General features: G+C 51.5%; 4 protein-coding genes across 4 annotated transcripts; 1 reads left to right on the plus strand and 3 right to left on the minus strand.

Annotated features, from left to right (window-relative positions):
* Positions 1-3,297: 3,297 nt before the first annotated feature.
* J4E83_005024 (uncharacterized protein) lies at positions 3,298-5,147 on the minus strand (the record flags this gene model as incomplete). The annotated part of the gene is made up of 3 exons (XM_049331946.1): positions 3,298-3,468; positions 3,764-4,501; positions 4,560-5,147. 3 exons carry the CDS (start codon positions 5,145-5,147, stop codon positions 3,298-3,300), a joined length of 1,497 nt encoding a protein of 498 aa, XP_049189041.1.
* Positions 5,148-9,265: 4,118 nt separating this feature from the next.
* J4E83_005025 (uncharacterized protein) lies at positions 9,266-10,086 on the plus strand (the record flags this gene model as incomplete). Its single annotated transcript, XM_049331947.1, has 2 exons — positions 9,266-9,583; positions 9,634-10,086. The coding sequence occupies 2 exons, from the start codon at positions 9,266-9,268 to the stop codon at positions 10,084-10,086; spliced, it is 771 nt and encodes a 256-aa protein (XP_049189042.1).
* Positions 10,087-11,247: 1,161 nt separating this feature from the next.
* J4E83_005026 (uncharacterized protein) lies at positions 11,248-13,931 on the minus strand (the record flags this gene model as incomplete). Its single annotated transcript, XM_049331948.1, has 5 exons — positions 11,248-12,301; positions 12,353-13,135; positions 13,186-13,610; positions 13,784-13,809; positions 13,865-13,931. 5 exons carry the CDS (start codon positions 13,929-13,931, stop codon positions 11,248-11,250), a joined length of 2,355 nt encoding a protein of 784 aa, XP_049189043.1.
* Positions 13,932-15,026: 1,095 nt separating this feature from the next.
* Positions 15,027-23,057, minus strand: J4E83_005027 (uncharacterized protein; the record flags this gene model as incomplete). Its single annotated transcript, XM_049331949.1, has 4 exons — positions 15,027-15,059; positions 15,117-19,405; positions 19,453-20,346; positions 20,393-23,057. The coding sequence occupies 4 exons, from the start codon at positions 23,055-23,057 to the stop codon at positions 15,027-15,029; spliced, it is 7,881 nt and encodes a 2,626-aa protein (XP_049189044.1).
* Positions 23,058-23,144: the final 87 nt, after the last annotated feature.

Genomic DNA, 23,144 nt, shown 5'->3' on the forward strand with positions numbered 1-23,144 from the left:
GTGCATCGACGGTGCAATTTATTCGCCAAACACCGATAAACGGGCCGCATGTGAATTCTCTATTGATGCATCCGTACCACCCTACAATGCAAACGAAACCCAAGGCACTTCAGATCAATCGCAAAGTAGAACGTATGACGACGCTCTCGACCAAGAACGAGAGGAGCCGATTATGCTTCTGAGCCTCTACTCCATCTACCACCGCAGATACCTATATCACAACTTCTTAATCCTTGCAAGATCGGGCCATGACTCCAACACCTACCGACGCATCGGTATAGGGTCGGGTAAGATGTATCGTGGAAGCGGTTGCGAGCATGATTTCCCAAGCGAGGCGCAACATGTCAGACCATTTGAGTGGTTGTCTGTTGGTAGCAAAGAGAGTGGCCGAAAGTTCGGAGATATCGTGGAACAAGTCGTGCGCATCCGATAGTTCTGCGGTATGCTACAGTACAGTCAGCATTGTCGGCTTACTCATGCTTAGCAATATTCGTACATCGTTCTTTGAGTACTCCATACGTGAGGGCAGTCTACATGATGGCCTTGCTGTTTGTCCAGACACCCATGGCAGAAGTCTTCCCCCGTCGCTGCCCACTCGTTACAATTACTAGTGCTGCACCTCGCGGAAGGCATCGGCAACGACTACTTTCTCGGGCGAAGTGGCTTGAATTTTGCGATTTGCAGTTTCCTTCGAGATGAAAGCGAAGACGAGAAAATTAACACGTTAGGTTGGTGGCGGATACGGGAGTTGACACCCTAGTGAGGAGAGAAGGAGGGGGTAGAATGTCATGTGGCAGCCATTTACACAGCCCGACTGACCCCGCATTAGCACCGCCTCATGTCTGACGATATTGGTGCCCTTGTATATTGTTTACCGCGGCAGCCTCTCGCTAATGAGAAGACACGCGATTATTGAAAGATCGTTTTAGTGGGGTTCTTGTACATCGGATATACAGCTTAAGCCATTTCCAGGAAGAAGACCATTTATTCCGCGCGCTTGTACTATGTTCCCTGCAGCCCACCCCAGGCTCGGTACTTGAGGTTGCGACAGATGTGTGCAGTATCCTCAACGACTGTAACTTAGACTCTGGCACTTGAAGTGGGTGAAAATCATCGTATGCTGCCAGAAATAGGAGCCATCAAAACACAATAGTATGCTCATACATGGTTACATTCCAGCTGTATTGCTGCTTCAGTATTAATGGGGTGATCGGCTCTGATGTGCTGCAGTTGACGTGATAACCGCCCAGATACTTAAGCTCACAAGCGAGAAGGCACGACTACGGATCATACTAGCGTACAGGATCTAGTCTCTCCTCTCAGGCATCTTCCTGGTACATAACCTGCTCCGACCCGTTCGTATAGCACGGTACCATCCGCGTGGGGAATCGCCTTTGGCCTGACCACGAGTATGTAATGCTTCTTGTCTTCAATCTCCATCAACCCTTTCTCGATGCCTAGCACAATTGCCATTGAGTGCAGAACCTCCGAATCCAGTGTATTGTCGAATATAACATCATCCTCGTTCACCTTTGCAGCCGTGATATCAAAGACTTGTGCTGTTCCATGGAAAGCGTTGGGAGCTCTGACAGGGGAAGGTGACCACGGGGGTTGTATTACTTGCCAGTCATATTTACGCCATGTTAAGGCGAAGTAGTCAATTCCACCCGAAACTGACATCCAGGACCAAGACGGCACGCTTTCTCGATCGCTTGGAAATTCGATTGATTTCAGTTGTTTGAAATCCTCTCCACGATGCCACAGGAGACTACGGTGAAGGAAGCCGCTCTTGTCTGGGTCGTCCAAGATGCCGAATCCGCCACGCACACCCATCGTGCGGAGAAGACGCTGTTGCAAGCCGCCAATGGCTGCCGGTCGGTCGTAATCTGCTGAAAGATCCAACCGAGAATACTGTCGATACAGCTCCTGAAACCTGAGAATGCGCTCACCGTATTTCGCAGGGTCGAAAATTCTGGGGAAGTCTGGGTCCCCGAGCAAAGCAGCGGATTCACTAACGACACAATTAGCTTCTATCGGCCAACGGCTTACGCCAAATGAATTAGGAATCCATCACCCACTTTTTCATTTTTACCATAGTTTCGCATCGAACGCCATGACCACATTCCCAATAGGTTTGATGCTCGGTGAAGAACACCGTACGTCTGGCCAAGGCATGCTCTTGCAACACCCATCCACGCCCGTGCAGTGCGCCCTGTAGTACGTGACCACGGAAATCTTCAATCGTACTGCAAATGTAGATCGTATCACTACTGCCATCTTTCTCGCAGTTCAGGGCGACATGCTCTCGTTTTGCTCGAGGGAGCAAGAACCCTGACCTCTGATCGGTGGCGCAGCTGGCGGCTAACACGCAGTAGGCACCACTGTACACATCTTCCATCCGCTTGGACTCAGAACTAAAGTCACCGTCTTCGCCTTGTACAATGCAGATAGAGTCGATCCATAGGTATTCCTTTCCAAGAGCGCGAGTTACCTTAATTGCATCTTGGAACGTGCAAGGTAACGCCGACAGCGCCATGCCCTTGATATGACGAGTGAGGCTTAGTCGAGTGGTAGAGAAGGGTGGGAAGTCGCCCCAGCGATAAGAAAGCGCGATCCAGTCACCGATATTTCCAGTCTGCCCGTGCATCTCCTGGAGCTTGACATCGTGATCGCCATCGCTGCCAACGTGAATCAGACGAGTCGGCAGTCTGATACTTGTATCCTTCGCCAGCTTTGTACCCCCGGGAGGCTTACAAACAGGCTCGAAGTGCTTTTCATCGCAATCATCAAGCCAACCCCGTATCAAGCGAAGATGCAAATTCGTACCTGCCCCTGAGAGCTCAGGAAATCCGATTTGAATATCATGCGCGCGGCCGCCAACAGCTACATTGAAGACATCAGTGAGCAAAAGATAGTCGTTTCAAAGTTAGAGCGGTGACTTACCATCGCTCCGTAATACGGTAAGTACCGGATGCTTCAAGCCTCTTATTCGTATAGCAGAACCCGCCCTTTGTAAATGCACACTTTCGCATCCCCCATTCAATTTGTCGCGGCAATTTTGCCATAGCAAATAGCACAGATCACAGCTCTTGGCCTCCGAATTTATTCGGAGTATTTTTGTAGCATAGGAGATTGCAAAATCGGCGTCCAGTAGCCTTCCCTGAAAGTCTCTGCAAATGGTGCACAGCTTCGCTGACTGCGGAGTTTCATGCAGAGATATTCCCATGATACTCCTTAACCGAGACGACAGGGTCGCAGCAAAGTTGTTATCGAGTTCGAACTCCCATTCCTCTGGATCTAATGATGGATGCGCATAATCGACCATGTCAATTGCAGGGGTGATGAGGTCATCAGGTTGCGCTCTGTGGCCAGTAGGTACCGGTAGATGAGGCATGCCAATGATGTCCCCTGGCGCTGATCTTGGCCCCTGGTTTCGATACCAGTAGTGTTCACCTCCTCCGAGTTGAGCTATTCGGAGCAATTCCGTCTCAAGCTTATCGGCAGGAAATCTGGTCCGCGGGTTTGATGACGAATCATGGATGATCTCATGAGTTGTGGAATCTGGCGTGGTGATGCTGATCAATGGGCTGTCATCATGCGGAAAGGAAGGCATCCCGTTATCAGCTGAACGGGCCAGACCACTTTCTTCGGGGAGCTTAACGACCAAAAGACCTGTACGAACAATTTGGAGGAGAATTCCGAGAGCCGTTTCACCTGAACGGCATCGTCCGTCCTTCGCCATGTGCTCCATCCAGTGTTCCACAACGCGATGGATTCGTACAACTCTCTCGTGACTAATCTCGTAGAACATGTCAGAAGAACCGAAGTATCCTTGATTACTGTTGTTGAATCTACTGAGCTCTTCATGGTCGTACAACAGCCAGATGATAAACTCGAGGATGATACAGCCCATACCCCAGAGGTCGTATAAGCGGGACCTTACATGCGGAGTCCCCTTCGGCAGAAGCGGATGCAGGCCAGTCTCTGGTGGTTCGTATCTTCTTGTGCCGTACTTCGCAGTTGTGTCCACGCGACCGTGGCGCAATGCAGTAACTTGATTGTGAATCTTTGCCTCACCCCAGTCACCGATCTTGAGCGTGCCATATCCATCGCTGTCAGGGAACCAGAGGATGTTGCCGGGTTTCAAATCACCGTGGCGGTAACATGCCCCATTTGGCATATAATGGGCTGCTCTGAGCGCTCTTGAAAGTCCACAAAGTTGCTCGATTACCCACTTGACTAACGAGGCCGTTCGCTTTGGTGTTTGTGGTTGATGCCAAAAGTCGCTGAGGTTCCCGCCGTCCGCCCACTCGAACAAAACATAGTGTTCCAGATCCTCTTGTGTACCGCGCTGAAAGGACGTGATGAACCGGACAATATGCTTTTGTCCGAGTTGGTTCATCTTGGCCAACGCGTCGACTTCTCTTTTCACATCGCCAGCCACGTTCTTGCCGCCGGTCCGAAAGGCCTTGACAGCGACCACGGAGGGCTCGGTCTCGTACTGCGATCCGCCGTTAGCCCGCATATCCAAGTTGGTCTTGGACTATGACGTGAATTACCTGATGAAGTGAATTCTTGTAATGCGCAGGGTGGATAGTATACTTGTATACAATGCCATGTGCGCCGCTTCTTTGCTGTGTGTTCTTCGTAGTAAACGGTATTGGACAGCGGTTGTCAAAACTGCGATTCTGATCATGTGCTGAAATGGTCGGTGTGAGGAAAATCCACTGGTCGTCCTGGAATAAACTGATGGAATGAACACGCCATATGCGCTTTGTGCTCTTGCTTTTGTCTTTCTCCTTCTCCATCAGCACGAATGGATGACTCTTTAGTTCACACTTCAACTTGTCCCCTTTCCATTCTTTAATCGGCAACCTCTCATCTGTGAACCTAGCATCTTTGAATAGATTCATTGCGGCGTGGAGTTGGTCTAATTGTATGTAAACTGCGATGAGGAAAACCTTCTGTGCGCTTCCCAGGATGTAATCTGCGAGTGCGATGTCTTCCTCGCTAGGCCTGTTTAGTTCTCTGCCCATAACTCGAAGCACAAAATTGCGTCTGTCCCTCTGAGTTGATGCGGTTCTCGCCAAGATCTCATCGAAAGTGCTTCTTGGAATGAACTTTTTTCCCTCTGTCCTTTCGAACATGCTTTCCTGCGTGGCGACAAAGAGCTTATCCCACAGCGACGCAGCGGGGTTGGAATCGGTGTCGGATCCCGACGTAGACATGTCGTCAGTTTCCATCACCTGCTCACCACTCGAAGACACAGCTGGCTGTCTTCTATCGTAAGTATGTTCGTTAGTAGACAAGTGTAAGGCCGGCAGTAGGGTTCGAGGAGCCGATAGACCAGATCTTCAGCCGCCGACGATAGGCATATAAGCACCATCAGACCTCGCAAATAGCTCTTGCGGCTCTTCGGCTCACTGGTCCTCGTTTTGCTAAGAGCTGACGTCGCATCTGTGGATTCGTAGAAGACCGATGGCCGCCGCCGCCCGCTGCGGTCATTTTACTTGGAAGGATAGCCATCGCCATGCCAGTATCATCGGAGATGAGGCTCTGCTCAGCAAATCAGCGGACAAAGATAAGACTCTCACTGGATCCCAGTCTGCTGCATGCAGACATTCGTGATCAGATGCGCATGTTCGATATTGTGGCTGGACTTGGTGTGCAGCTGTAACGTCTGAATGGGTGTTGTGGGGGATCCGAAAAGAAGGCAGCGGCAAGGCAAATTGGTGAGGCGGCCTGAAGCGGGACGGCATGCCCTGTGCGGTGACTGCGGGGTCGAGGCTGGAGGTCCTCCTCCCACCATGCATGCGACATGCTGCTGACGCGCATCACAGCTGAAAAGCCATGGGCATTATAAGTGGGTGGCAGCGCTTGATCTTTCGGCATCATGCAGCCTATCCATCCAGGAATGCAGAAGATATGTCAATAGTACCTAGGTAGATGCACCAAATGAACGGATACTTCGAACGGGCGCGTGCATAATCCATTCACGCGATACGCTTCATTACAGGGTAAGCGAATCATAGCATTATGAGATATTCCATTCGATGGTTGACATCTGACGACAGGTTACACAGCGCGATGCAGAGCGACATGGCGCAACCTGCGAGAGCAGCCTCACCAGCCGACACAACCGACGAGGGCAAAACCCTATTATATCGTCAGATACCTAACATAAACGGTTTGAGCGCTTTGATCCAAGAAACTGCCACGAAAGGCCACAGAAAGGTTTTTTCTGAAGATGGGTCGCTGGCTATGACTCCCAGAGGCCGACGGGCAGAAGTGAGTCCACGGAGAACTCGCTCAGCGGTCCTTCCACCTACACTAGATGTCACAGAGAACGAAAACACGAAACTGGAAGAAAGACCAGTAACTACGCGGATGAAGCGCCAACAGAGGACAGAAAACTTGACTCTCGGCAGCCTTGTTCTCGATGAGAATCACCTTGGTGAACAACTTCGAATAGCCTTGAAATGCGAGTCTTGGACCAATCGAAAGTTTCTGCCGAAAGGGCGTTTGGATGAGCTTATCACGTCGCGGTCAGTGGAACGTGAACTGTCAAGGATAGCATATCTTCCTACAAGGATTCTGAAGCACCCCTGGCATTCATCCGTCAAGTTAAGAATTGAGATGCATCCCAAAGATGAGGCCGTTGGACATGGGCAGACTGGGCAGGGTCATGGTGATGACACCACTCAACCTGACGGGCCATATTACAAGCTGATTTTCGCGATTTTGCTGCTGATCGATCGACCTAAGAGAATATGGTCTTTCGTAAGAGAACAGGTCTGCGATGCTGATCTTCCTCTCGAGGAGAGTATGCTCAAATTGCGGCATGGTGGGAAAGTGGTAACGGCACTGAAGTGTCTCAAAAGCTCTTACAATGTGCATCGCTTTCTGGAATGCCAGTGGTACGTACTCGCACCTGTCTTTCGCAAGCCGAACAGTAAGACAGATGCACACCTTGAAGTCTCTGAGAGTTATATCCTACCATTTATAGCTTGGACAGATGAAGGTCGTCAAGGCGGGTTTGCGCAAGTATACAGAGCTGAGGTTCACCCTGATCATCATGAGTTTGACGCAAGCGAGGTAAGCAAGCACCGCGAAAAAGCTTCTTATAAACTGACAACGTGCCAGGTTCCTCGCGACGTCGTTGCGGTGAAGAAGCTTCTACTCAAGAATCGCAATGATGTCAAGCGTGAAATGAAAGTGCTGCAAAACCTGAGCAAGACGCTTCACGCTCACCATCATTTAGTTAAATTGCTCGCGACTTACCAGCAACGTGACTACCTTTGTCTAATCTTCCCTTGGGCTGATGCTGATCTCGACCAGTATTGGGCATGGAATCATCCTCGATCCTTGGGTGATGATGAGAAGCTTTCTGCCTGGCTGACGCACCAGTGTTATGGCCTAGCCGAGGCGGTGTCTCAAATACATCGCTACAAGACACTATCCAACACCTCAATGCCTTACAACAACACCTCTGGAGCACCACAACCTGCTCCACGATCCCGCCCACAATCGTCCCAATCGCCAGGGCAACGGAATCCGAAAAGTTTGTTCGGTCGGCACGGTGATATCAAGCCCAGTAACATCTTGTGGTATCCTCCTGTATCTTCTGCTGGAACAACCGATTACATGTTTGGTATTTTGAAGCTTTCGGACTTCGGGACAACGCAGTTCAGCGACAACGAACAAATTTCCGTCAAAGACAGGAAGACCGTCCCACGCTCGACATCCTATCAGTCACCCGAGTGTCAATTAGACGGTGGTGAGCTCAGTAGTCAATGCGATGTTTGGGCTCTCGGGTGTGTGTTCCTGGAGTTCATGTGCTGGTACTTTGGCGGATACGAGCGTCTCAGAGATTTTGAAACCGACCGCAATCGCATCCATCAGAATACTTCTTACTTCTTCATACCTTGGAACCATCGGCAGTCGAATTTCGCAGAGCTCAAGCCACCCGTAATTGAGGTTAGTGCGAGTGCAACAACATTATGGACTGAGGCTGACGACTGCTTTCAAGATGATCGAGAGACTGCGAAAAGAGATTGACACCAACCGCGAATTGCTGCATGTCCTAAATGCCGTTGATAAAGACATGCTCCTGATCCTCGATGACGATGCTCACGCAGGGCCTAGCACTAGCGGTGCTGACGTTTCTATCAATTCAGATTTTCTTGGAGTAGCGCAACAAGCCAGGCGTGGGCGAAGAAAGAGTGTAGGAAATATCGCTCGTAATCTGGGCTCAATTTTGTCAACTACGCGAGAGTAGCTATGTATATTAATTTGAAATCTTCTTCGTTCGCGAACCAACATCTAAAGCGCGTTGCTGCGAAGTTCGGGTCTGGACAATGGGGCGAGACGACCACGACTATGTTGCGAGTCTCTCCTGGCAGTATCGTGAGCAAAACTCACAAAGATCGCGCTACTCGTACCATGTCTTCTCCGCTGCCACAGACCTCAGTGCCAACCTAAAGAGTGTGGCTAAAGACGAGAGACAGCTGCAAAGGGTCTGACCGACCAGCTTGCTACTTAAGTAGTAGCATATGAGAATCGTATCATGAGTGCGTTGCAGGCTGGGAGTTTGATGGCTTCGATTCGTGCCAGCGTTTGGTAGCTGGAAAGGTGCTCGGTTAAAACAAGTGAAACAGCAGTTCCGCGTCTTTTCAAGGTTGACGGTGACTGCTTTTATGTATCCAGCGTTGTCGCGTCGAGTCTGGTATCTACAGACATTACTAGATGCGCCTTTGGTATCAGGACGATTGCGGGGGGCGGGCTAGGTCTACTCCGAGCACCCGAGTTAGCGCCTGGGCAGGGCTGTGCAGGCGCTTCGTTACCATTTTGCAATTTGCCACCTATTGTCTTCCACCCACCACCCACCATTTATCATTTCGGTAGCCAAAGTGTTTCAATTTGCTATCAGGTCGCGATGCACGGTGATATGTGCATGGCACACCGTTGAGATGTTGTTATTGGCGAAATCGCTGGTTGGGTATTGCGCGGTCCACGATTGATCCGAGTGAGCCTTGACTATCTAGGTGCTACTAAACAACGTGCATCGGAGGCATACCAGATCACTAAAGAGGTGGGATTGATCGTGTGAGCTGCGAACGTATCCTTGGTATTCAAGCTGACAAGATGCGCAAACTTGACGCCAGGGCGCAGGCGCCGAGCATGCACGCCTGACGCTCAGCCTCGTCCATAGATAGGCGTTTGGGGGCCGCTTACGCCTACGTTAGATGCAGCTCCACCCTGTTGCATGGGAACCCTCACCCACGATCTGTCACACATCAACATCGTCATGAAGCTCGTTTCCTTTGTCGTAACACTCTACCAACTCTTCCTCATCGCCGAAGCTGCTCCGCTAGAGCTTAGGGACGATGAATGCACGCAGCTCCACAGCTCAGAGGCGACCTGGGATCCCGTCGACAAATACACCATCGAGTTATTCCAAGCGGAAGCGACATTGCGACCAGAACCTAACCTCTGTCTATTCTACACGCGCGGGTTGAGCGAGACGGCGCGCCGTTACGCGAAAACGAGACCAAATGGGGAGTCTCCTATGACAACGATCTGGGTATTTGCATATTCGCTGCATAGTCTCTGGCTTCTGCTAAACAAGCACAGGATGTCTGGCCAAAAAAGTACTACAACAGCGAAGCCCGAACTACCAATCCACTACGCTGTATCATGAACAACGAGACCTGGCGGACACAGTATTACACCAACATGTCCAAAGCCTTTGCGTCGCTATGCAAAGTATTTGCGACAGTCATGGACGCAAGCATTGGGCCAGGCACAGATACTCCAGGCTACGTGAACAAAGGAGGCCTTTGGTTCCAAGCAGAGTTTCCAGTCTTGCAAGAGCAGAACAAAGTCCTCATGATAGACGCCATATCGCCAGATGGAAAAGTCGCCTGCACATATTGGACGAAAACGGATATTGTCCAGAACAGTATCCATGACAAGCATGTGTACGGACGTGGCATGGCTACAGGAAGCGAAGCATGGCTGGACATCTTCTCCGTAGCTGAACACTCGTTACGTGAAGAGTGGCATATGGGCTTGCAGGGCAAGTAACATTTATGGAGTTTCAATGAACAAAGTATTAGATACACTAAAACACTCTCCCACCTACCTTCTTTCGGGTGCCCTATTCAACGCACCTATAGCTCGGACTCATCCTCCGGCCCAGTCCGCGTTCTTCCTCGCGTATATCCGAATCTTGCGAACGTACTCGATAAAACCCCGAAAATACCTTGAAAAAGCGATTGTCATGCATACGATGCTCACTACGTAGCATTTCCGTGTAATTGGGGGCGCGCCGTCTAGACAGTTATAGCGGGTCACCACGGCGACGACGCCCAAAGCCGAAGCTGCGACTGTGATAGCAGACCTAACAAGCGGGATAGCGCGAGCATTGTTTGATGGGACTGCATGTCCTTCCACGAGATATTCGGGGCCATTACCCAAGGCGCGGTCGTTCTGCTTAATCGATCCCAGGGCATTCTTGTCGGCATCAGCGCGGACGAAACCCGGTCCAGGACGCTCATCCTTGAGCATATACCAGAACGAACAGATCAGAATACCATATAATAGCAGCTGATGTCCCAGCAGGTAGAAGAGGAACGAGGATATCCTCTGAGGTTTGAGGAGCTCGTGCGGGCGCGCTCGATCCAAATGTACCGCATACGCAAGGCTAAGGGCACCAAGCATGAAGAGGAAGGTCCCGGGTATGTAAAGATAGCGCCAACAGTACCAGTTTTGTTGTACGAATTTGTTGAGGGCATCTTGTCTTGCGCTCAATACGCTAGTTAACGGTATTGTGTCGCTCATGTTGAGGTACGGGCTGTGGTGATGCGAGGTGGTCAGGATGAGTCTCATACATATAAATGCTTTTACCAAGAGTCTTGGTAAAGCGGCAAAGTACCAAATACCCGGCTTTTGGGCTTGGCTGTTACTATGTATGTCGGTGTCCGTTAGTTGCATCACTGTTGGACCATGCTGCGCGGATAAGCGGCACCTTACCGCTCGAATCACGATGGTACTGGGCTAGTTACCCACTATGGCCAGTCAAAGTGCGTTTATAAAGTTGATATTGCTCCTAAAGAGGAATCATTCTAGTAACGAACCAAAATGGCCAAGAACCTACCGCGTCGATGCTAGCGGAAGAGAGGAGGTATATCATGAGAAAGACCGTGCCCAAACGCCCAGCAGGTTACTTTCGAATACAATACTCACTTACATGATGGAGAAATTATTTGCCCAGCCTAGCGGACCAAAGCCCTCGAAGCCAGTGGACTGCGCGTTCTCATCATCACTTGCTTCCCATCCGAAGAAATTCTGGAGGTCGTCCAGGTTGAACATGGGTTGCTCGAAAGCAGTTGGCGCGCTGGGAGAAGAGTACATGGTCCCTACTGCATTCTCAGATGGTGTCGTCATGGTCTGGCCTGATGTTACAGTAGAAGAACCGTGTCCAGTGGTAGGCGCTGAGAAAGGATAGCGAGTAGTAGCCGTGCGAAGAGTCGAGGGCGAAGTTGCTGACAGTATTTCTTCGACAGGAGGAATAACTGAGATGGCCGCATTCCGCTGTCTAGGAGTACCAGCCATCGGTGCAGGCGCGCCGACAATGCGCCGCGCTTCATTCTCTGATGGATCCTGAGGCGCAATGTAGTCAGCAGAGTGACCACGAGCCAGACTGTCGCGTACAGTCTCCAACCAGCGCTCGGAGGTGATACATAACGATTCAGCAAGCGGGTACATGAACGCCATCTCCCGTAACGCCTGGTTGTTGTACTGCACTAACTCGACTGTACGACCAATCACAGTTCCTGCGTCGGGCTTTGATACGTCCAGAATCCGAGCGATATAGTAGAGCATGATGCGACTACTGTTGTAAACGAATGACGGCAGTATGGAGTCCGCAAAGTGTTTGACCCCGTGTTGGAGTATGTGTGAGACTAGGACCGACATACGCTGCGCATGCTCAAAGCAGACGTCTTGCAGATGACTTACAAACGCTTGTCGATCAGTAGGGAAGACGAACGGCTCCTGGTTTTTGAACAGATCAGGGAGAGCGATCCTGTGTACGTCGCACATAACGTGATGGTACATGCAGTGGATGAGGAGGAGGGCACCTAGCTGATGTGTCTCGCGCCGAATGTAGATGTTGTCTGCGGAGAAATCTAGCCAGGATGGCAGGCTTTGTTTCCACGACTGTATGTCCTCAATGAGGACGGCGAATCCTGACTCTGGAAGCCACGGTGGTTGTTCTTCGTCCATATGCTTCACAAACCTAATCCAAGTCAGCAATCAAAACTCGCGAGCCGATCCTAGCCACACTCACCGAAGAACACGTCGCCAGATACTGACAATGCGCACATAGTACGCGGCCATGCCCAGGTTATCCGCCGGCTTCTCTGGAATGTCCTCTGGAGACATGAGTTCCAATAGTGTGCCCCTCTCGAGCCGCTCCGTAATACACGGGATCTGTAGTGAGAACTGACGCTCGTTGCACGGAAGCTGAATCTTGAGGTCTCTTTCATTGAGTATAGTGAGGTGGTCGACGCCACTACCAGCCCAGACATCAATCATATAGCACGCCCACATGAGTCTTCTACGCGACTCTCGCACAGAAACCTCGTTTGGACTTCCTCCCAATTCCTTACAAAGCACATCTGGTGACACTTCATTGTTGAGCTGTAAGGCATGCGCCATACGTATGACAAGGCCGGTAAGAAGAAAAGACCCAGCATAGTTGCCATTGCGAGCTTCCTGGTCGTGAAGCAAGACCAAGACCTTGAGTTTGGTAATTGAGATGGTGCTGTAATCAGCGAAGAACATCTCTTCCGCGACTTTAGCCCACTGGCTTCCGGCTGACTGGATCAGATCTTTCGTCAAGGGCGAGAACGACTCACTGTAGTCGAGAGCGTAAAACCGAGCACCCAATGCACACATTATGTGCAAGAGGGCTTGATCGGAGGCATCCACGAGCTGTCCTTCGTCTAGCATTCGAATGAACGAGGGCTTGTGCTCGAACGCGAACACGCGGATGGGGTGGACGTTGTTGAAGTAAGCATCTAACAACGCATGAAGTTTGATTCTGGGTGGCAGCTGCTGGGAAAACAACCTGTGCGGATTCGTAAGTTGGATGCACGCCAGTAAGATCGTAAGGCATACCATAGTAGGCCCGGCGGACACCCCGCTACAGCAGGCTCGCTATTCGACAGTGAGCCGAGTATCCTAGAAGGCTCTCGAGAATCCCGGGGAGTGTGTGGCGGTATCATCACGGAATCGGCGTGCGTGTCTGAGGCAGGAGTCGCAATGCTCTGTACCCAGGCTGGCTCCACCTGCTCAGCATCGTATACACATGAGGTTCTGCGCTGCTGGCATCTTATGCAGTTCGGTCGTTCGCCGGAGCATTTGACTTTGGAGTCTCGACAGGGAATGCAGGATCGAAATGTACGTTTACGCTTGATGCCTACAACAGGCTCGTACGCCGTGCTTGGTCTCTTCGCAGCAGTGGAAACACCGCCATTCTGCACACAGTCCAGCTGTAGCCTTTCGCAGTTCAGGCAGCCGTTTGGGCGTTCATCGCACTTGACCTAGATGGTTGTCAGCTACGTTGGGCCCTGATTTATGGTTTTCCGGATATCCTAGGCCCCGACGCCAGAACTACGACCATCACGACAACCTGATGGTCGCTCGCCGGATACCCATTGCCTTGGTATGGGTATCTAAAGAGAGGAATGATATACAAGAGACCATGAGATCCTACCTTTCTCGCACGGCAAGTAGCGCAGGCTGTCGAAACTCTGTTAGTACACCTATCGCCATATAAAGAGGCCATGTCGCGTACCGTTGACTGGTCTTCTGCGCTTCTTAGCAGCAGTCTCTGGGACGGCGGGCGTTTCCGGCGACTCCATGTATCGTTCGGTTTGTCGCTCGGGATGTCGCGTCGTTCTGGAGTTGCGAAAGAGCGACGGCGGCGCGACGACGACCCAGACTTAAGGCGAAAAATGACGTGCTAATCCGTTGGGATTGGCTCAAAGCACGCGGCCTAATAGTGGGGTCATGCTGTGTTCGGGCAGGTGCGGATCGCTTTCCCCCACGAGCTAGCTGTTTGCGGGCCTAGCTCATGTGTACCCTTTCTCTGAACCCCGCAATTAAGGAAGGCCAACTCTCAAAGCAGACGATATTTGGCTTATTTCCAGTGATCTAGAAGGGGCACGAGACCCTTATAGTGTTTGCGGCTCAACTAGAGTGTGATACTCCAGGACTTGGCATGACTTGGCGTCATTGCAACGAGCCCTCAACATTGAACCCTTCACACCCAACATACACGCACCAACGTATGTCAAGACGGGATAATGGCTTTTCCATGAACATGCACAGATACGTCATCACAAGCACCCGTGTGCTGAATAACCCCTGCGCTTTTAGAATCGAAGTCCCTGCCAATCACTGATAAGGCACACCGGATATGGCGACTGTCTAGCAACAGATGCACCAACAACATCATACTAGCTTCGATATCTAAACATACGAAGCGTCCAACATCATGATCTCGCCAGCCACGTAGTTTAAGTTAGTCAGAAATGTAATGCAAGGGAGATCAGGTCGCCAGCAATGCAAGTACACGGATTCCCCTAGCCAAACAAGCAACGCCAAGCAAACGCCAGATAAGCACGATCACAAGACCAAAACGACACGCCAGCGAGCGCAACACGCGTACTTCCACTGCACCTGCATCATTTGATCAATCATCAGGCTAGCGAACGGAGATTTTATCCGAAAGCCGTAAACAATTCCGCTAGACTCAAGATGGTGTGTTGGATGGAACGAGACTGCGTTGCATCGACAATGGTGTATCGAAAACTTTGTCTATTCAGTATCCGCAATGCACCTTTCAATGCCACATATCAAGCTATTTACGCCAATGCAAAAAGCATCCAAAACACCATGCCATGTCTATACCAAAAGCCACTTACTCACATGTTCGTGAGTCTGCTTATCGAGGATCAATGATGTCGGTGCACGCAATCCCATTCGTACTGCAGAGAGACGTTAGCGGAACGTGCGTACGAAGGATGAAAAGGTTCTTGACTTACCACTCTGCCCTCCTCATCGCCGGTATAGACATGGTGAGGCATCGGCAATATGCACGTGATGGGTGCCGCAGACGAGGGAGACGTTGGATCACTGTGATTGAGCACATTGATGAGGTTCGCAGACCATTTGCTGGGTACTGAGGTTGGAGTGGTGATGGTCGGGGGTGTTGGCGTTAGATGGAAGATTTTGACGACACCCCTACGATGTCCAGTGAAGATGAGTTCGCGCTCACACCACTCATTGCCCACACCCTCATACACAGCGACAGCTGTGATACTATCTGCGTCGTCTTCGCTGTCGCAGATATCCTCGTCAAGCAGCACTGCACCGTTGAGTGTCGTGACGATGAGTCGGCTTCCGCAAGCAAGTACAATGTGTCCCGTGACGCTATTGATCCTAGCCGCTTGAATCGGTACTGGGTTGCGCTTTTGCCGTGGACCTAGATCGAGTTCGCGAACAAACTCGTTTCGATTCAAGTCCCAGAGGAACACACGTCCGTCGAGTGATGCGGACAGGAATGCAGAGAAGGCGCGGCTTGCGGCGAGTGTGATGACGGATGACTTGTGGCCGAATAGCGTTGTGGCGTTCTGCAGGTCGATGTGGCCTCTTTCAGCTTTGCTCATGTTCCAAATCGCGAGTGTACAGTCTGTTCCTGCAGTGATGAGGGTTCTACCGTCAACGAAGAGGGAAGTTGTCAGCTGGCCAGAGTGTAAATGCTCGAACAGCCCGATGAGCTTCTTGGAGTGTGAATCATAGAAACGCACGCTGCCATCCGTGAAACCCCACTCCATGTAACGATCATGATGCGGCGGTATGTTGTGCCGAAATGGTGCTGAGCAAAGGAGCTTGTCGCTCTTGCTGATGTAGTTGAGAGATGAGATGCGATCGTTAGACTCCAGTAGCGTACCGGGAACCCGATGTAAGCTCTCCGCCGACGTGTCGAGCTTGGTGGGTTTCGTGACGTTTTCTTTCTGTGGGTGCGGTCGCTGGAAAACCTGTGGAGGCGTCTGTCCAAAATTGTTGATAACACTAATCTTCTGTGCGCGCTCCTTCTCGTCAGTAATCGAATCGAGATCGATTGCACCCTGGTATGTCATGTAGTGGAAGACATTTGCAGCCTCGATTGCTGCTTCGCCTCGCTGCTTGTAACCAAAGATGAGGTCGATCCAATGATGCAGATTCTGGCTGACGTAAGGACTTTCTAAAGCTTCACGCTGTTTGGCTATGAAGATGGCTGGGTCGCCCTTGGCCCACGGAGGTAATTGAACGTTATCGATCTTTGAGCCATCGGATCGCAGACCAAAGTTGTACCCATTGACGTTGGTCAAGAAGTCGGGAAGGAAGTAGAACTCCGGGGTAAGCTCGCGTACGTCGGCCATATTCTTGGCGGACACCGAGTCCCAGACATTTTGGATCGAGTAGAACATACGATCAGCATGATCCCATGTACCGCCCTGGATGAGAAAGAAGGCCGCACTGAAGGGTTGGAGTCGCATCAGATATGACGCCACAGTCATGGCGGACGAATAATGAGTTCCATAGTGGAAGGCGTGACTCGCGTCTCCCATCTCGGCAAACGAGCTAAACCTCTCTCTGATCAGGTGCTCTTGCTTCGGGTCCTGGATACCAATAGGCTTGCGAAGATCTCGGAAGTTGCTTGGGTCACTCAAATCCAATTCCTCGCTATGATAATTCGACAGCACCCACGGAAAGACCGGATACTGGGTCAAATCGTTGAACGTCCTTCCAGCAAGCGTATTGACGAACATCAGGTAATGGAAGTTGGACATTTCTCCTTTCAGCCACTTCTTGGTCGCCGGATGGGCGGAAGCAGTTCCGAAAGCTGATGCGAAGCGTGATCCAAACGTCTGTGGTGCTTCTTCCGGGTTGCGCAAGGAGTCCAGGCGCCAGGATATCTCAGAGTTGGCATGCTTCTCTGGATTCGCGACATGCGAAGCTCGTTGAAGGACCCGGGAGTGGATGTCGTTTCGAGCTTGGGCAGACACAGCTGTGAGAAGGTAGCTACGCCCATCATCGAAGAAGACTTCGATACCAACGTCGCGGTGAAGGAAGCGCCGTTTGGAAATACTAATTACCTCAGTCCACTTCCAGTTCCTCACTGCGTCTTCTTGGCTCCTCGGTGGTGGGCGACGGGTAGTTACAGCCTCCTTTCCAGCTATGACCTGAACGTAGGGATCGCGCTCATCTGGCGGCGCTTGCCACACGCGTACGATTTCGCCGTCTGACCTTTGGAAGAAGTCGTCCAGCAAGTAGAGACAATCCTTTCCTACAATGAGGAGGCCCTCTATTGCTTCTAGTCCGACTACCCGAGAGATATTGCAAACGTATTGCACCTGATCGCCACGGTTAAGGCTCCGCATGACCTTGCGGTTCTTGTCTTCGAAGCCATCCTCATCTTCATACATAGCTTCGACCATCTCAAAGTCGTCGTCGCTAGCAGATTCTGGTTCTTCCGTTGGATCTCCCGATGCACTCACGGAAGAGGCAGACCTAGTCGATCGCGCCTTGACAGGGGTGGCACCAACAGCTTCCTTCGCCGAAATTGCTGGCACAGTGGTATCCAACCTGGGTCGCTCTCGTGGATCTGTGTCTTTGCGTTTGGGTTGATACGACTGCTCTCTGCTAGTGTTGTCGACAACGATACGTAGACGCTTTCGATCACGACCCTCGGTTTCGTCGAGCCGCCATCTGGCAGGTGGACTGTCTTCGAACAGACCACATGGGCCTTTCAGTTGGTGGTCAAGCTTGGCCAAAACTGTTGCCATGTAAGTAGCATTATCCTGCTGGTCTTGAAGGACGCGCTGGTGCTTGATGCGTTCAGATGCGTGTATGTTGGATCTCCAGTGGTTTGTGGAGTTTTCATGGTGATTCCAGACATTATCCGCGGCAAGCTCATCAGATTGCCACTGCTTCAGCTTTTCCTTGCGCTTGGCGATTCGCCTCTGAGAAGTCTCTTCGGTCTTCTTGTTTTGGCTTTGCGCAAAGTCTTCCCACGATTTAGTCATTGAACCATAGAAGAACTTATCCATTTCGGTCTTGTTCTTATCGAGCCACTCTAGGAATGTTTCATTATCAAGTTCGACAAGCTTCTGAAAGCCATCGTAGAGATCTTTGGTGTCGCCGTGGATGGCATCGGCCAAGATCATAGATGTTTCGTGAGGCTTTTGCACCATGAGCGACCTCCAGAAGTTCGCCGCCGCAAGACGCACGTCCGTGTGTTCAGACGACAACTGTGTGTAGAGAAGATAGCAGATCATCTTCAACGAGAATGTTTCGTTGTTGACAGAAGAAAGGATGATAGGCTGCCAATACATCATCTTCTCGATAACTGCCGTGGTAGTTGCACCACTTTCTGACTCATCAGATTCCGCCAAACGAAGCAGAGCAACTCTCAAGAAGGTGTTACGAATTGATGAGATAGGCTGCGTGCACAGTCTGACGGACTTGATAGTCGCAATATCCGGACGTTCGAGATATTCTAGGAGGAAGCCAGCGAAGTCGAGCAAGGACTCCGCGCCTTCAAGAAACCATCCCTCGAAGACCGCTTCGGACACGTGGATCACAAAGCGTTGCAGATTGAGGAGGACGCGCGGTTCGTGCAACAATTGCTGATCGAATTGAAGCGCATTCTTGACGGACGAGAGCGTTTGCCGAAGAATGTATGACTCGAAGTATGCTTGATGTTCTTGGAAACCGGGAGGCGTCTTGAGGAAGAGACCGAGGCCAGGAAACTCTTTGCGTGTGAATATCTGGTCCTTGAACACGTCGAGAACAACTTCCAAAGTCGCTTCCACCACGGAGCTACCAACCTTTAGTGCCAAGGGAGCAGCGTACTTTGGTGATAGTATTGGGTTGAGAGAAGGTTGCTGAGCGGCCTTCTTCTTATCCGCCGAGACGAGCACAAATGATGACGCTCTGCGGAAAGGTAATACGCGTCGAGACGCAGGCGAAGGGGATACGTCAACGTTGGTCGTGCGAACCACAGGCGCTTCATGCCCGTTGGCTCGGGAAAGTGGTCGGATCACAACGTCTTGGCCCTCGAAGGTCAGTGCAGACCCTCTTGAAAGTAATTCCGTCTCAGCGCTAACACTGTCAGATGTGACAATGACTGGATAGAGGACGAAGAGCAGTTCTTGGACGTAGTTGGAAGAGTGAGTGTAGTCGCGGAACCCTTCCGATCGTGAATGTAGCTCAGACAGGAACTGGATAGCAGAGTTCAGAACAACGGCAAAGTCATTCAGTCGATCTGTCTGGGGAGCCCGGGTATCTAGAATCATTAGCATAATTGTTGCATAGTGGCTGAACTTGACTCACCAACTGTTGGCTGCTTGGCATTTAGCGACATTGTTCTACGACGCCCTCGAGTGACAGTGCCTTCGCCAGTCTCTTGCTTTGGTGTGCCATCATCGGCCCGGGCGAGGTCACGGTCGCGGACAATCGCTCGCAGGCCAGTCTCCAACATCGCGGTGATTACTGGGAATATTTCAGGGTACCATATCCTGAGCTGAGACTGGGGTGAATGCGCGATAAAAATGTCGACCAGATTGAAGACGTCAAAGTCGCGCTCGAAGTCAATTGTTGCGACATCGCGACCAAAAAGGATCGCGAAACAGATAGTCCAGATGCCTGGTGTATTCCACCAGTGGCGCAACCTGTTCTTCATCAAGATGAAGCCTCCTGTCTTATCGCCAAACTTCTTGACGTAGTGCGAACCATTGATCACTAGCAGTCGAGCTAAGATCTTTGCCCCAAGAACAACGACTCGCTGTTCAGGTTCGGCAAGGAGATAGAGCAGCCACTTTCCGGTGACATTCTTCGCGAAACGGACGATTTCGTGCGGATTCTGAGGATCGCAGAGAAGTTCCGCCAGAAGAGTGAGGATGGCAATGCCCAAATCGGGTAGGGATAGTGGTGGCGAACTGCCGCCGTTTTGTGCCGGGCTGTTCGAGCGTGGTGTAGACTCTGGTGTCAATGTTGGTGGTGTGCCTTTGCGAAGACGAGCAATGCTCGCTTTCGGTCGCAGTGCTCGTTTCGCATATGATGCGCGGCTGTCGTGCAGCGCATATGTGACGAAAAGAGATAGCGATCTCGCATTTTCCCCGTTGAAGTTGATGATAAGTAGCGCTTTGAAGGCGGCGAGAAACAGCCTGAACGTTGATGGAGTGAAGTTTTCACCTTTAAGAGCATCCGTGAGACGCTTGACAACGCCTGTGATAGGTCAGCTAAAGTTGACTCGCCATGTCGGTATACTTACGTATCCTGTGGAATCGCTTAGCGTTGTAGTGATGGTGCTTGCTGCCCTTGGCAAAGTGCGCAAATTGCAGGTAATACAGCTTCTGCGTTTCCAATGAGGTAGCTCTACGCCAGATCTCTAGATCAACCAGAAGGACTCTATACGCAAGTGGGTTGATGATGAGTGATTCGGTTGGCTCGTGCTCATCGTATCCAACGAATCGGAGAATGATTCGCAAGAGCTGCATAACAAAGCCTTCGCAGTCTTCTGGTGTCACATCTAATGAGGAGGGGTTGCGCGGCACCAATCCCCCCATGGCGAATCCAATCTTCTGGCGCAGAACCTCTGCCAGGACAGCAAATCCGTTGCGCTGCTCCATGGCCTCGCAGTTGCGCCAGTTGCCCCCGACGGCTTCAAGCAAAATCTTGACAGAGCGAAGCATGCTGTCTAAAGTCTGGGCGGATTGCACCAGCTTCAAGCCGACAGCCACACACCCGCCAATGCGCCAAATAGCATCGTCGAGTGATTGTGGAACGACAACGACAGGGTCACCGGATAGACGTCCAAATCCTCGTGGCTGAGATAACGCATCATTGACCGAAGGTACGGCAGCATTGATGATGATCGGAGTACTATGAAGTCTGGTATACTTATGCAGAGTTTTAGCTGATTCGCGTGATAGTGATCGGATTAGTTGGGATTCATCGATGGCATTTCTGTCATCGTCGTCCATTACGGAACTGGGAGAGAAGCTCAGTATTATCTTCGATTCAGGCATGAGATGGCTTGCATTGGCCCGAATAGCTGCTACGATGTCGGATCGTTCCTCTCTCCCAGGATGTAGTATCTCGTTGTGAACATGAAGCTCAGCAGAGGTACGGTAGGTTTGAAACGACCCGAGCCTATCTTGGAAGTTTCCACAATAACGCGGACCAAGTTTATGATATACAGCGATCAGCTCATCTGACAGCGGTTCAGAGAATAGATGGAAGGAGGCGACTGAGAGCTTAGAGGCAATGACGTTTCTACCCAGCCGAGGCGCCAAGTTCCTTGGTGTTCCCAAGAACGCGAGTATGTGGTGTTTGGACACGCTAGAAGACATGGAGGCAAAGCTATCCTGGCTGCTATCCAGTAACGGAGGATGCGAAGGGTAGTGGGCTTTCATAGTCTCGGTGAACTCACCATCGACGAAAAGAAATGCCTTAGCAGCGCCGATACCGATAGTCTTGGCTCTCCGATGAACCACAGCGATGTGATACCACCGGCCTGCTTCGAAACGAGGAGCTTTCTTGAATCTGACACTGGGTATGACACCAGTAGAATGACCCATGTAAGTCTGCAGGATAAAGCAACGCGTATCCCTTTCCAGATATGCCATGAGGAAACACGTTTGTGTATCGTCGTATGCGCCGAAGAGGGTGGTATGGCAGTCGGCGTCGAACCTGTCGACCCTTACCCAAGCAGCAAATGTATATCCGCCTCCTGGGGACATGGGTGGGAATGGACGACCAATGTCTGGAAGTTCAACAGCGCTGAAGCCATGCAAAGATAGATCGAATTGTATGAAGGGCGGGTCGCGGGAGGAGCGCATACCACGCAAGAGAAACTCAGCAGCTGATTCAGAAGACGCTGCTTTGCGGAAGAGGTAGTAAGCATCGTCCAGCTTGTTGATGCCGTACTGAATTAGGTCGTCGGCTAGCTCTTGCAAGAGGCTAGCTTCTATAGGAGCGCACTTGTTCTCAAAGAGCAGGGGTAGGACACTGCTCAAGACGCCAGTGACGTGCAGCGCAGCTTTGTTGTAAGATGAGATGGATGTGATTTCTAGGATGGCAAGCAGCACCGATATGGAAAGAGCCTTGGAGCGCGTGCCCGGGGCATCTTCACCAGAAAGACCCCGCCAGAAGTGGAAGATGGTCGGAATGATGTCTGGGTTCTGCAGTATCTCATTGCCGCTGAATATGGCCCGTACCTGGCTGCGTAGTGGATCGAGATCAATGTCGGTATCGCTGTACATGGACCGCGGGCTAGAGACTACGATCTCAGTAGGCTGCGAGTCGCCGTTGGCTGCTGCGTCCTCATCCTGCTTGGGTTGTGCGACTTCGACCTTCTTATCGATATCCCTGAAGATGCGTGTCATGGTCTCCTCGCCCAACGCAAAGGCAAACAGAGTGCCGAAAAGCTGCTCCTGGCCGGCATCGTCACGCTTGCTCTGCGACTGTCCGCCAAAAATGCCAGTGCTGGCCAGGGCTTGTTCCAAAGCACTCCAGCCGCCGTGCTCGACGCGCTTGGCGAAGAAGCGCCTGTTACCGGCATGCTCGTTCAGCGCGTCTGACAGGACATCGAGTGTTCCCTTGATCACCTCGAAGAAGTCGATGCGGTCGGGCGTGGGCAGCTCGGCGGGCTTGTAGAAGCCAGAGAGGGAGCGCAGGGTAATGAGGAGGGTCTCGAAGCCGCGGACATGGCGGAACGCGTCTTTGGTATGGGTTTGGTCGTTGGACTCGATCAGCAGCTGGCGCATGCGGCGGAGGGCGTTGCTCTGGTTGTGGAGGACATCGGAGGTCGGTGGTGTGGTCTCGGAGGCCCTGATCAATTCATCCGCTAGGCTTCGGAGTTCGGCTATCTGGTTATTCATCGGCGGCAGTCGTGAGGCGGCCGTGGAGGACCTGTGCGGCCGCGTCGTCGCCATGTTCAGGCGAGACCGCTGCTGCGGAATTTGGGCGGAGGTGGTGGCTGCGCTGGTAGCACCTTCATAACTCCCGAGCCCCAAGCCCGC

Source organism: Alternaria metachromatica, assembly GCF_023757995.1.
Source record: "Alternaria metachromatica strain BMP 0045 chromosome Unknown scaffold_9, whole genome shotgun sequence".
NCBI classification, from domain to species: domain Eukaryota; kingdom Fungi; phylum Ascomycota; class Dothideomycetes; order Pleosporales; family Pleosporaceae; genus Alternaria; species Alternaria metachromatica.